Source organism: Echiichthys vipera, assembly GCF_963691815.1.
Source record: "Echiichthys vipera genome assembly, chromosome: 12".
NCBI classification, from domain to species: domain Eukaryota; kingdom Metazoa; phylum Chordata; class Actinopteri; order Perciformes; family Trachinidae; genus Echiichthys; species Echiichthys vipera.
This window is the reverse complement of record NC_139837.1, coordinates 22440002-22455206: the sequence shown is the minus strand read 5'-3', so window position 1 is coordinate 22455206 and position 15205 is coordinate 22440002. Positions and strand designations below refer to the sequence as shown.

Here is a 15205-nt window from a genome sequence, read left to right as displayed (position 1 = left end):
ATAGTTTGTGTTTTAAAAAAAAGAGCCTTACATGAGATAATTTTCCACTGTAGCATAAAAAAGGGTGGACAACACAAGTCAGCCAAGTACAACTTTTGTATAAGAATAAAAACACCAATAATGTTATTTATCTAAATTTTATTATAGCAACCATTTTGCAGAGTCATTTCTTTTAAATTAGGAGGGATGTAATCTGTGTGTACACCAAGCCATCTCCTGCACTGGAGATAGACGTCTCTACCTCTACACATTGACATGGTTTAAAGCAGCACCCAGAGGGCATCAGTTTAAACTGGAGACCAAGGCTGTCAGTACAAGCCTGTCAGACATTTCAGTGCCTTGTTCCTGCCAACAGCTTGCCTGCTTCTTTTCACTAATCTGCCCGTTCTGTATTACACTTCTGTTTGTTTGTTGTATCCTTCTGTTTGTTGTATCAATTTCACATGGTCACATCCTCAATTCACAGCCAAGAATTTTGTTAAGGATCTATTTATTTGCAGTGGTCCATATTTAGAATTAATTTTGAAATGACTATGTTTTTGCTACAGCTGCATACTTAGAATTAAAGATTGCCACAGTGTTCTTCTACAAATACAGAATGGACGACAACTAAACACATTATATACAGTGCATCACACTAGAAATCAATCTTAAAATAATGCTGCATTACTTTGCAATTTACACCTTGTGAATGACTTGACCCGAAGCACAACAGTACCCACAACCTTATAGATGTACTGTGCCAACAAATCAAATTTATTTATAGAGCTCTATGCACGAATAGCTCTAAAGAGTCTCGACATGGACTCGGCTCAGTGCTTGTGTTATTTTTAAAAAAAGAACAGCAGGGACTCCACTCATCTTCAGAATTTCTGTCAATCTCACGATCAATAAAATCGAGGACTGGTGGGTGTCTGGGCTCTTAATCGAGCTGTGTGCTTCTCTCTGTCCATTTGTCTGTCTCTCAGGTGATTCCCTGGTCAAATCATGACGAGCTTTCGAGTTGTGAAGCATCTGTTTTGTGTGCTGCTATTTTAAAAAAGTGCAATTCTTGACTCAGAGGGGGTGGTGTGGGTAGATACTTTAAGGTCAAAGCTTTAGGGCACTTTCACACATGTGCTGTAGGCCCAATCTGCAAGTGGTTTACTTAAATATTTGGGAATATAAATGCTTTCTTTTCTGCACCCCTGGATCTTAAGACTCAGTTCCACTCAACCTGATTCTGAATGATTCAGGACAAAATTTAAAATTTCTGCAGAAACTAGGTTAGATGCCTTTTCATTGTGTTCCAGTCTAAAATTTTTAAAATAATTAAACTGATGCACATAAATCTCAAATAAAACATTTTCAGACTGTGAAAGAATTCAATCTTTTCCTCAGTATGTGAAGCTGATGAACTTTGAGGAGGAGATTCGGGCTCACCGGGACCTGGATGGCTTCCTTGCAAGGGCCACCATCCTGCTGGATGAGACAGCTGCCTCTCTGGATGACGTTCTGAAGAGAATGTTGCACCACGTCGGCCAGGACAGCAATGCATCTGAGCCAAGCTGCAACTTTGAGGAGGTGATGAGCATGCTTTTCACAGATGCAGGAGCTCAGGAGGTCAACGGTAAGCAATGAACCTGTCGACATGCATGTATAAACAAGCATGTGGAAAATTTCCCTCACAGACACACAAAACACAATAAGACAGAGAACTTGCACCATCTGTGTCTTCCGAGACCTCATAACATCTGACACCAGAGCTAAAAACATCTGTCAACACCTACCTGAAATACAGCTTCACCCAAGGCTCAGAAGCAGGATTGTCAGATAGACTTGGTTCAAGAAGCTTTTGAGACCCAAAGGAGACTTTGTGATGTCTGAATCAAGGCTGTCCATTTGCCCCGCAGCCTTTTAAGTGGACACAAATAGAGCTTAATGTGCTGAATCGTGTTGGCAACTATTTACATGTGCAGACATCCAACATTCTATCAGGAAAACTGGCATGTGGTTATCCTGCATATTAATGCACACACAGAACATGATCATTTTTTTTATTGACCAGAGCCACTGTGAACAACACAACTGATCATCAAAACTAACAAAATCCTGTGTTACCTACTTACCATTCATGGTACTAGTTCAATATTTTTGAGATGATTGAAAAAGTTTTAAGATGTTTTGGTTTATTCTATTCAACAATGCAACATTTTCACATTCAAAGCAGGTTGCCACTTGTATTTATTTAATTTTCAGAATACAAAATTAATTAATTTGAGATGATTGCCAAAAGCAAAAATAATATTTTTACTGAAATAGTTTTTATACATATTACTCTTTCTATTTAAAAATGAAAAGCTGAGATTTATTGTACCTAAAAGTGTGGAATATAAGCTTAACAGTTTAATGCACACCTTCTCTCATCTCTCTCTCTTCCACATACTCTCTTCTAATGCATGAATACATTTCTGAAGTGTCGTACAGTTTCTCCAGGTTTGGTGCCCATTTGTCGGCTTACAGATCCCTGTCACATTAGCTCAGTCCCTTCAGCACAGGTCCTTTTTGGCTGAGTAGCAAAGCCTCTTGGTTAAGGCGAATCTCCTCAGCCCATTAGAGCAGGAGAAATCTGCCCTCTTACATAACAGTATGTAGCTATTGCTGAAACCTCGCTCTCTGCTGCAAACTGTACTGAACGCTGCATTCACAAAAGTCATTATTTTTTTCAGTGCATTAATTCTGCCCCTGGTTGTTAAATGTTTGCTAAAGGTTTTAAGATGCAGGAAAAAAAACAGGAGGGGGGCTTTTCTTCCAACTGTAGGAGCATGTGGAGGTAATGGTAGTGTAAGGGCTGCCTGTCATGTACTCTGTCTCCAGTGTTTTCCTGTCTGGCTGGGCTGTTGTCCGCAGTTGTTGATGGTTAGTCAGAGGTGGAGGGTGTGTGACGCTCACCCTGCACAGCCGCCTCTGACAGATCCGCAAGGTGATAATTGACTTCTGTCATCGATCACTCACTTAGCTTTTCAAATGGCTCTCTGAGACTCTCAAGCTGCGGTGGCTGCGAATACTTGACTGTTTCTCTCCCAGAATACCCCACTCAGAGTTAAAAGAAGAGAGAGTTTGTTTTCTTTGTGGCTGCCATCTTAACAAAAAGGCATCCTGCACAAGTCTGGGCTGTCTGGAAATGTTTTAAAAATCAATTTGAGTATCCAGGGGTTGGATTGTGAAATTGGATAAAGCAACATAGAAAAAAATAAAGGAAATAATAGAGAAACTTTATCATAGAAAAAAATATATAATCAAAGTAGCATTTTTAAAGGGGACACCAGCATAAGAAAATACTGTTTTGTTTAAAATGTCTTAAACATTAGGATAGACTATATAGACTATAGACTGTAGATAAAGTGTGCTTCCTTATCAAAGTTATTAACTAGCTAAAGATTCTCCCAAACAGTATAGTTGTGTTTTTATTTTGTATGTTGCAACAAAAAAGTGTTGAAACTTGAGTTATCACTCTGGGGAAATGCATGAGCTGCAGCAGAAGGAATAGTAAATGAGAATAGGGTGATAATTAATCGCACAGAGGATGATGTAACAATTCCTCGATTATGCAACAAATAACTATGACAAAGATTTACAGTTTGAAACATGCAAATGAACAGCGCAACTGTACCATAGCTATTAAATAATATATACAGATGGATGCAAATATTTACAGAATGAGTAGGAAAGATGGAAATTAGGTTGGACATTAAAATATGCATTCACATCACGAAAGAGGTCTGTTTTTCTGTGGATTTCAGTTACCTATTAGATTTTCATTTGGTATTGTTAATGATTTAATAAGAAGATGCAGTCCTCATTTTGAAATCCTTCTCTTCTGTATCTTGTTTTGCAATGAGTCCCCTTCACTCAGAGTAGGATCCCTGAATTAAAATGATGAACATTCACATGTGAGATACTCATGTCAGTGCTGAGGGGGAGAAAAAAAATATCACCGGGGGAGGAACAAAGGCTCCTTCTGGGGGAATACATTCATATTGCACATAAGTATGTTATCAGCGGGACATATCTCTTCAGGTATTAATTTCTGCCATATCTTCGTTCACTCTGCCATAGCGGCGTTATACGGCAGGGTGAGTGGACCAGCTCATTTGGAGAGTAATACTATACAGCTGTGAGATAAAGAGAACGAGGCGAGATTATAACCGGCACAGAAAGAACAGAGAATTATAGAAATGGAAAAGATGAAAAGCCTACAGAGATAATTAGTCCTGCTGTAACTTGTACAGAGGAGCCAACTTGTGCTGTTTTTTTTTTTCTTCTTGGGTTCACTTTTGTCTTGGGATTTGGTGATGGAGCACGGTACACAAATTGTGCAGAGGGATAACGAACAGCATTGCTGATGCAATGCATTGATAATAATATTACTTCAGCCACCTTCATTATCCCGCCTCTATTAATTGAAAAATAATGCTTCATGCTTTAAGATACTAAAATAGATTAAGCAATAAATGATTATAGGATGCTGAAGATGATGATGGAAGATGATGATGGTGCTTACAAAAGTGATGAGCGGCTAATACAGAATGACTAATTGTCATTACTTTAGTAATGATGCATAATTGTATGTTCCTCATGATCCTGTTAGCAGCTACAGTGCTCGGTGCTATATGCGCTACTGATTGCGAGCCCTATCTGTGATGACTGTACCATTATTTCTCCCTAAATTGCTGTCACCCTTGATCGATCCCACCGGCTCTCCACTTTGCCGCTATTTGCATATTCCTCCTAAGTTTTTTTTATTTTTTATTAGCCAGCTCAAATCAAAGTGAAAACCAGTCACATACCCCACTTTTCACAATGTCACAATAAGACCTCTTTTTAAAATAGGGTGCTCAAAACTGTCTCAAGAAAACATATAACTGCAATAATTTACACACCATTCGGCCTTTGATACCTCAAACAATGAGTTTTAATGAATTTAAACATCTGTCAAAGCAGGAAGATTATTGCATGATTTGTGCAGATACATTTTTATTTTCTGACAGGACCCACTGCATATATATATATAGATATATACTGTATATTCTGGGTATGATTAACTCTTTTTAACAGGAAAGGTGCTGTGTATTTCTGAATCAACCAACTATGCCTTTCTGTTATAATAACACATTTTTCTCCAGCACGGCAGCCCAACGTTTCACTGTGAAAATCTTTCTGTAACATTCTGGGGGAATGATCAGAATACTAAACTGAATCCATTAATTCAGGCTCTTTACCACACACATGAAAAGTGGTGGCCATACATGTCATTTCTCTCATCTTGATTTCTTTATTGATGTATTTTTGGAGGGGAGGGGGGTTGGGTTACACTTGCTGAACACATAACTGCTATCAGTGATAAAATCCAATTTTTAGTAATAGCCTAGACGGTAATCAAGATAAGATCTCTCTGTGTCCAACAAAGACAAGACATTGAGGGATTTTCTCTGGAAAATGATATTTAATATGCATGAGGTAAAGGAGGGCAGGAAATGAAGCTTCGGTTCAGCAGAGATATTTATGTGTTGGCCTGTTAACCAGAAAGTGTGTCTATGGGCGTTATGTGTGCGTGTATTTGAGTGTAATTGTCTTTATTTGTATAAAATCTAAGATGCTGGTCGCCTGTTTATCTGAAAAGGTGACTCAACTGACTCTCTCTGGTTTCTCCTCTTGGTTTTTTCTTCCTCCTTCTCCCCCCATGCAGACAAGTCTCAAAGTTTCGTTTTCTTTGATGACGGTAAGCTGTGCTAATTGGATGAAAATGTCAGCATATCAGCCGCCATGAGGCTGCAATCAGTGGTTCGCTGCTTCTGTACCCAATCACCATCAGTATGCCGTTTGTGTTCCTCTCCACGTTCGGGACTGGGTCGATCCATTGAGTCATCAAATGATTACAGACACCAGCAATCCCTCCCGAGTCACCGATATCGTTGCCTCTTCAGCTGCTCCTCAAATCAACGCCCTCTCTCCGTCCGGCGGACTCATTGTCCGATAATGTTATCAGTTCCTTTCGTAAATAGCCCTGCGGGAAAAAAAACCCTGCTGCTTCTGTGTAAATTCTTTAAGTTCAAGGTGACAATATTATTAGTGATTTTTCAATCGAGCTTTTATTGTTATTGAGATTTCATATTCGTTTCCCAAACTGGTTAGATAATTGGAAATTTAGCTTGTCATATATGCAGCACCCTGTCTTTGAAATAATATCCATGTAGGGCGTTGGTTATTTACCATTAATGTAATTTTTGTGCAAGCAAGTAGAAGATTAGAATCGACAACCTCTCTAGATAACAAGATTTCACCATTGACCCAGTCCTAGTGGCCCTCTCATCGCCATGTGACATTGTTCGTAGGTGTGCTGCATGATGATTGGCTATGATGGATACCAAATACACAGTAAGTGTTTCATCTGCCATTGCTGTATGGATCCTTCATGTGTTTTAATCACCTCCTTCAAAGTCCCCTCCACAATCCACGCTTTGAAGGAAACCAATCATTTCCCTTTGTGCGCGTGTGTGTGTGTTTGCTGGCAGGTCTACCAATGGTTGAGATCACAGTTAATCTTTAAGGCAGCATTGAGGTCACCTCTGAGCATAATGTAAATAGCCTCCTTGGCCCTTTCACACGCTGTCAGGGTGTCATGAATCTCTGTGGGGGCTTTTATACACATTTCTCTGTAGATTTTCTGCTGCTGATGTTGGAGTGGCACGTCAGCCAGAAGTAATATTAACATCACTGTTTTTTAAGCATATTTATTGAATCGTCTCTCTCTTATTTTCTGACAGACTGATTATCCTTGTGTGATTTACAGGAATTGCAATCTGTTTTTTCACCCTTCCAACAAAATCGTGTGAATAATGCAGTTAAATAATTCTCCAAGATTCAATGGAGATCAAAGGGGCCAATCCAGCCATCCACTCTTGCCTTCCTCATATTTTTTCATCACTTTCCATTGAAGTTTGTCACATTTGATATGCTGCGTGTGAGCATCTGTGATTTCTTTTTTCTTCTTTTTTTTCCCTTTCTGTGTATGGAAACAGCAGTGTATGCACACTGCAAGCTGACGAAACCGTGCAGAAATCTTCACATAAGTGACAAGTATCAAATGTGCATGTCTTACAGTAATTAGTCTCCCACTTGATCACATCAGCAACCTCACTCACATCCAAGTCAGATTTGTTCACCTTTGGCTGGTGATGTTGTAAGATACAGTGAAATTACAACATCCCACACATGATCAGGGACCTTTACAAAGGAGGTTGGTGTGTTGGAGGGAATGACGTTGGCAGGAAGATATCGGCAAAGTAAAGATAATGCCATTAAGATCTACAATCATTTCTATGAGCGATAAGTTCAATCTGACTGAACTTTGGCATGCAAAAAAGTCTCCGATCTCCAGCCAGTTTGTGATTGGAGGTGGGATTGACATCTCATTTTTGTTTGGTTTGTTTATTGGATTGTTTGTTGGCAGGATTTTCAGAGCAATTTTCATGAAACCTGGTGGAAGAATGTAGCATAGGCCAAGGGAGAATGGATCTGAATAATAGAGGGAGGTGCAAAAAATATTTTTCACCTTTTGTTAACAATGCAAGACAGAGTATGGCCTTGCTGGAGGTCTGTGCTCTCCTACTGCCTTTCTAGTTATTATACCGTCAATGGCCTCCAGTCAAAAATGTGCTTTGCTTTTTGTTACTGGATATTTGACCTTAACTGTGACAACAAGAGGCCATCTTCACATTTGTCTATCACGCCGCGGTGAGGTCTGTTCTGTCTTTGGGTTTTTGTCTTGTGAATTTCCTGGGGTTTTTTTGAAAGATAACTCTCCTCTCGCCCCAGGTCACTTGCCCTTCCTCTTGTGTCACCGGTCTGACGTCATTCCCTGATTCCCGATTGTTTCCACCTGTGGTTCCCCTCCCCTCATGTGTATAAAGTCTGTGTCTTCCCCCCTGTTCCCAGTCAGATTATTTCGTACCTTGTGTCGAATGTATCCAGCGTTTTTTCCCACATTCTTTTTCAAGCCATCGAGTTCATTGTTTTCACGTTCAGATGTTTGTATTCCTTGTTTAGTCAAAGTAAGTTTAACATTTTTGAATTTTCTTGTCTCCATTGTTTTTCCCTCCTGGTAGGAGCGTCCTTGTTTGATTACTTGTTTTGTTCACTTTGTTTTTTGTTATTCCTCCCGTACGGAGCGACTTAGTTTAGAGATTTATTTGTTAACTTTGCCTTTTGTTTTTTCCTCCTGGACGGAGCAACTTTATTTTGTACTTTGTTTTATTACTGGCAACTTTCGTTTTGTTCCTCCTATGCGGAGCGATTTTTTGTTTGTGGCTATTGCTCTGTGCCACGTTCGTCAAGCAAATAAATTCAATGTTGATCCGCTAACATCTGAGTCCTCATTCCTGCTTGGGCCTGACACTGTCAGCTGAAGGGAGAGCTCATCTTAAATCTCAATTAAAGACGTGTAACAGTTATGAAAGACAGTTGTGGTGACAATGAGCTGAAACCTCCAGTGCACAAATACTGATGATGGAGACATTTTGTGTTCAGTAGTTAACACAATCTGCATATTCATAGACTGTGTATTTTTCAATGAGGGAGAAGGAGTAGAGGCAATTTTAAGAAACAACATGCTATGCCACAAATTATTATTCCAAGCAGAGAATTTTTTAAATTAAAAGCATACCAAAAACCCTTAATATGAGCAGCAGAGGGAAACTGCTTGGCTATAGTGAGTGTGACAAAGATTTATGACACTAAAGTGTTCCATTAGACGCTATATAATTTACAACTTTGTGGACTGGTGTTAGCCCACTAGCCATACTAACTCACGTTGTTTATGTTTACAACTCTACCCACACTACTTCCTGTCTTGTCTGCTTTTTGACACGCCACAAGTCTTTTTTTTTATAGTGTGAAGTGTCAAGCTGTATGTTAGTCCGCTGATGGCAGAGCTGATACCAATCAACTACCGTAATTCAGTGCTCTTGTTCTGCCTCGACGAAAGCAATGTTTGACTTTAGCAAATAGATGCAACACCATGTAAAATACTAATGGTGTACTGGTGTATGTTATGTATTATGGATTATGCTGGGTATTGCTATCGCTATTTTTCAGACAATACCCAGCCCCAATTATTATGCCGTATAACATCATAAAAACTCTTCACACATGTAAAATAACAACACTTTCAAGTTTGAATTACAGTTTGCTGCGAACCACTTGATCTATTAAGATAACCATATACTATCCCCTTGTCTCTCTCTTATCAATCTGCCTGTTTTGAATTTGATAAAAGTATATTGAGAGGTAATAGACACGTGACTATAAAATACATTAGAAATCATAATAGTGCTGCTGGCATGAATCACAACTCCAGACCTTTTAAATTCAGATGTAATTTTTGTTGAAGCTTCCCACGTTTAGTATTAATGATATTGAACCCTGAACACTGGCAGTATTCATGCTCTGCTCTGGCTGTTGAACTGCTCTCAACGACAAAGCTGTCTCTCTTAGAAGCTTAGAAAAGGCATTTGTCACTAAAAGTATTGAAGTCTGTTGTATTATGAAATCTAGCAGTGTTAGCCGTCTGTTGGTATGGAAGACCACAGATAAACCTTCACCCCCTTTCTGTCTTTCATGCCTCCACTTTGCTCTCCTGTAGCATCTGTCTACTTCTTTCCATCCTCTTACCTCCTCTCTTTTAATCTTTCTTTTTTTTGTTTGCATCTCTCTCTCTCTCTCTCTCTCTCCCTTTCTCTCTCTCTCTCTCTCTCTCTCTCTCTCTCTCTCTCTCTCACACACTCTCTGTCCATCGCTCCCCTCCTTTCCTGCCTGACGTCAATGAGAAATTGGATGGTTTTTGATTATTACATGGCTGTCAGGCTTACTGCTATTAATTGAATTGAATCCCAGTCCATCTCCTTCTTTACCTCTCTGTCCCTTCCCTCCCCTCCCTCTCACTGTGCCTTTTCATCTAGTCTCACTCTCATTTTCCTCCTTGTTTGTCACATTCTTTGTGTATGCATTTTTTTGTTTTTATTCCCTTGGTCCTTCTTTGCCCCTGTTTTCTGCTTGCATTTTTCCTCTCTTGGTTCTCCTTCTCTCTAGATGTCTCCTCCTTCTTGTTCTCTATCTTTTCTTTTTCTCTCCCTGTCTCCCTTGTTTTTTTTTTCCTCCTGCTTCTCTCACTCTCTTTCACCCCATGTGCCAGTTTTGTTTCCCCCTCCACCATTCTTCCCCTCTTACTCTTAATCTACATGCTCTTTCTCTCTCTCTCTCTCCGATTCTCCCTTCCTGGCTCTCGCACTACTTGAGCACTATGATACTGTTGTCATGGTGACACCCATCATTTTCTGGCATGAATGGAGGATACCTTATTGATGAGACGGCATGGCAGAGGGAGAGAAAGGGAGAGTGATGGAGAGAAAGACAAAGACAGACAGAAAGAAAGAAAGGGAGAAACCAGTGACAGGGAAAATCAGAATGATATGGAAATGATCGTTCCCGCTGCTTACGATACAAAACATTTCCACCCTGTAATTTGCTCAGTGCTGATGAGTCGAAGAGAACATTGCAAGTTAAATCTTGTCGAGGGGTTTGTGATAGTCGGGGCTGTGGAAGAATATCCCCCAAAATGCTAATATTCATCACTCTCAGCGTGAGAAGCCGTAAAGGAGATTCCTCTTATTAGGAAGCAGCGAGCTGGCTTCAGCGGCATCCCTAGTTGCCCATGTATAATGATTTGAACTGTGTAAACACGGCAGCATAATGAAATGTGTGTTTTTTTTTGTCTGCAAACATGAGCTTTGGTGTTTTCTGGGGTTGGATGGACATCGTCATTAGTTTGTCGTGGTGTGGTGTTTGCACACAGTGCAGACTGGCAATACCGTCTAAAGCAGACGGCGAGCTTGTTAGACACTTCTGATGTAGACATCACATTGAGAGGCTTGGCACAACAGATGAAGCTCCATTTCTTCTATTGAACATTTGAGGCATTTGGCTGACACCACTAGGCTAGAGAGCGAAATCAGAGCCAGGTTTATTTTTAAATACATACGTTTATTTTTAACATCATAAATATGGTAATGAACATGTCACTGTACATTTTGCTTACAGTCAGCTGATACTCATTGCTGTTGCTAGAAGAAGGTTGAACACTGAAAATAAGAGCATGGGAGGATCAAACTAGACTTGAGGTCGACCTCATCTAACTTGTGTTTGACCTCTGACCCTTTGTCCTACAGTCCACCTGCTGTCAGAGACAATCCAGGGAGTGACAGCCACCGCCACCGGGATCCAGTACCAGCAGTCCTGGCTCTGCATCCTGTAAGCTATAATGTGTTTGTGTGTGATTGTCTGCGTGAGGTTTATCAGCCAAATAATGAATCACCAAATTTGTTAATTGATTGTTTTTTATTGATTTATTATCTATCCATTTGTCAAGCAGAAATACCCCAAAATACACCTGTAGTTTGTCAAATAAAATGATTATATGGCTGTTTCTCTTTTATTTCAACTTACATCAAATGTAATATTTCAGGGTTTGAAACTGTTGCTCTGACAAAATAGGCAATCTCAAGACCTCACATTTCTCCACTATATTTCTGACATTTTGTAGACTAAGCAATCAATGGATTCAAGGGAAAAAATAACCAACAGATTTATCTTTCATCCTTCTGATAGCAGACTCAGATCAGACAGCACTTCTATGCGTCCCTGAAAAATTCAAAATCACCAAATTAGATGATTAGATGGCTTAGATGGTTTTAATCTGACAGTGACAGTATATGAATCTGGTATAATGTTAAAATTTAAAAATGCAATATTTGTATAAAATACACTTAAATCCAACTGGCAGAACTACAGGAACCTGTGTGTGAGTGCCTCTGCAGTACATATACATATGTATGTGTAAATTCATTCACATATATGTGGATGTGTGAGTATGTGTGTATGATTGTGTGTGAGCAGCAGCACATTTGAATACCTGTTGCAGAAAGAGAGAGAGGGGTTAATCTATGGAAATTAAGGATTCTGGCGGTGAGGTGAGGTGTTGACATTTATAAAACCTCCTCCTTCTCCCTCTCCGCTCCAGCTGCAACGTGAAGCATCTCCAGAGGCGTCACGTGTGCATCTCCCGTCTGGAGAGGCCACAAAACTGGGGAGAGAACTGCTGCGAGGTCCGCTATGTCATCCTGATCCTGGCCCCGCTCAAAATGGTAACGGCCGCCCCCAGAGGGAGGAAATGATTCATGGGATTTATCTGACTTTGGTGGATAACTGAGGCATTTGTAGACCCACTTGTTTGTTACATTTGGTCATTTTAATTTCTTTGATTCTCCATATAATCAACTGTATATGTGCTGGATTTTAGCTGACTGTTAAAATGCTACAACAGTTTTCCTCCTTATTCATTTGTTGATTAATTCCTTCAATTAATTTATGTCGCTGTGTGAAGAGATGCTTCTATCTTTTTCTCTCATTGTTACCTTAAAGACATGCAAGGTGTTTGCTGCAGGTGTGATCAATGTAAGCATCCCACTACCATAGCACAGCTAATTCATCATTTGCTTACCCTCCTGCTCTGTTTTCAGCTACTGTACAGCTACTTAAAAGGAAAGGTATATTTGGTTCAACAGTTCTAACTTTTTGGGATTTATAAAACGACTCTGCTCTTGCAACTGCAGATACAGTCAGCCACCTGCCATGAGCCCAATTAGGTCTACATTAAAATATTGAATTAAATAAGGATCACCTTTTTTGTTTTTTGCTTTTGCATATTTTATCCCAAACTACCCAGATTTGTTTAAACTTATTATATCCTCAAAGCAATTTCATTCAAAAGCAACTGGACTTGGTTATTTGTCTAGGAAGACGTTTCACCTCTCATCCAAGAGGCTTCATCAGTTCATGTACGCATCTGACCAGGCTGAGACTGGTCCGAAAGGTTCCTAGATAAATAACCAGTCCATTTTCTTTTGACTGAAATTGCTTTGAGGATAAGGATGACCTGGACGAATGAGAACATTCACAGGCTTATTATATTATATTTTGGTCTTGTTGTCCATTTATGAGAAAGTAAATATACCTGACAGGGAAGCGTGGAGAGAGGGGATGACTTGCAGCCAAGGTTTTGTACCAGTTGAGCTAGAGGTTGCCATAGTTTTAAACTGATTTTGAACAGGATTTTATGTCTCCACGCTCTAAAAGTCTGTTGTGCCTTTTGCTGCAAGAAGGCTCTAGTCCCCACATCTGAACAATATCCTGTCGTGATGATGACATCTCACAAAATAATAAAAATGAATGTAATTTATAGTAAAAGGACAACTAGGTAGAAAACACAACACAGTAATTAAAGTAATTTGTTTGGGCTGTAAATGGTAGTTTTAAAATATGTCTTCCTAGCCAAACCACCACTGGCTTGATTTTTTTCATAAACTGTAGGAGGGTGGCTAGCTTTAAAGGATCTGTATTCAAAAAACTGAAAGAAAAAAAGTACACTGCGATTGGCTCTTGTTTTTCCCCCCACTCAGAGCATTGATTTTCATTTCAAGGTCATTTACTACCAATTTGTCTCGCTTTATATTTTTTAATTCAGTAATATATCGGAAGTGCTACTGATATAGCTGCTTAACTGCCAAATGTCTGTTGAACTGAACTCAATCCAGAGCTCTCAGAGTGTTTTGTGTGGGCGCGAATGTCCTGTTGGCTGAACCTGTTGGATTGCTGTTTTCTTCAGCTCTGAAGAGCTTACTGAAGCCGATGGAGGTTGCCACATATCCTGTAATACCCTTCTCTCCCACCAAAACATGAACGCTTTCTACTTCCCATCAAACCACTCAGCTCGCCTGTCCGCCACTGCTTCATCCTGAACTTTAAACAAACACACGCACGCACGCATGCACACACACACACACACACACACACACACACACACACACACACACACACACACACACACACACACACACACACACACACACACACACACACACACACACACTTCACTCTCCTGTCTTCAGATGGCACTGATTGTTGCCCCTCTCCTGATGGAAACCTCCAAACCTCACCCCCCTCTGCTTCATACTGGGCCTACTTTTAGCTTGGTATTTCCCTCCCATGCCATTTCCCGAACCCACCATCAAATTGTGGAACCACCAGGGGGTTAGAGTGACCTTGGCAATCAGCGATGCCTCAGCTAACTGCATCATGTTTTTGTTTGCTTGTTTTTGTTTGGTTTCTACCTCTTTTTTTCCCATGAGCCCTCCTGTGTTCGTGCCTCTCTCCCCAATGCTTCCAGCGCCCTCCTTGCCAGTCCGGGAGGCATGCAATCAAAACCACTAATGGCATTCTCAGAGACATTAATCTAAGCCCCAAGTAAACATAAAGCACTATTATGTCTCAATTATCCTTGATGGTGACTGGTTCTACAAAAAATATCTTTGAAGGGGCATGATGATAATGATAATACGAATTCCTTTGGTTGGCGAATGTATGTACTCTAGTGTGTGTGTATGGGTGGACCATTTCCATCACCCACCATTTAAAGAGCTTTACAGCATCTGTGGCTTTTTTTCTCCTTTTCTTTACCCAGCATGAATGTGCTGAACAGACATGACCTTTCTTCAAAAACGCTGTTTTTCTCATTCACTCGGTTAAACACGTCTGAAAGGGCTTTTCAACTCATCCATGTGCTTTTGCCCTCAAAGAAACTCCTCAAGCTCTTTTGTTAGTTAAGACAAACTGCCCTCAGTCTCTGATGCCGAAGGCACAGCCTTACTCACAATGAACTCACGAATAGTCATTTTGCATACCCACATCATCCCAGTCGGTATGTTTAATCAAACTAGTGACCTTCAGATCAAGAGAATAAATCCTACTGATCCAATTTAAATTTTGTACAGACACTCACTGGTTCACAGTAGATGTACCAATGTCTTTTCTGACCTGACCAAGATCCACATAGGATAAAAAATGAATTGATTAAGTGTGCAGGTGTTCCCTTTTTCCAGTAGATGTATCCCAATAGCTTTGGTGATCCCCTAACTTTTCCTCAAGTGACCAGATCAGTGACTCATTTATCATAATGATAATAAACAGTTGACGGTCGCGCTTATAGCCTGCAGATGCAGCTAAGCCAGTTAATATGTCAATAGCTTCAGCAATTGAGCCAATCAAATTGATT

At 40.1% G+C, this 15205-nt stretch overlaps 1 protein-coding gene across 2 annotated transcripts in view; it reads left to right on the top strand.

Moving 5' to 3' along the window:
* slc4a11 (solute carrier family 4 member 11) overlaps positions 1-15205 on the top strand; it is a 92837-nt gene that overhangs the window by 44875 nt on the left and 32757 nt on the right. For both annotated transcript variants that reach the window (XM_083924725.1, XM_083924726.1), the window contains 3 exons: positions 1381-1609; positions 11265-11346; positions 12116-12239. In XM_083924725.1, coding sequence (XP_083780851.1) covers positions 1381-1609; positions 11265-11346; positions 12116-12239 — 435 coding nt within the window. The remainder of the gene's footprint in view (positions 1-1380; positions 1610-11264; positions 11347-12115; positions 12240-15205) is intronic.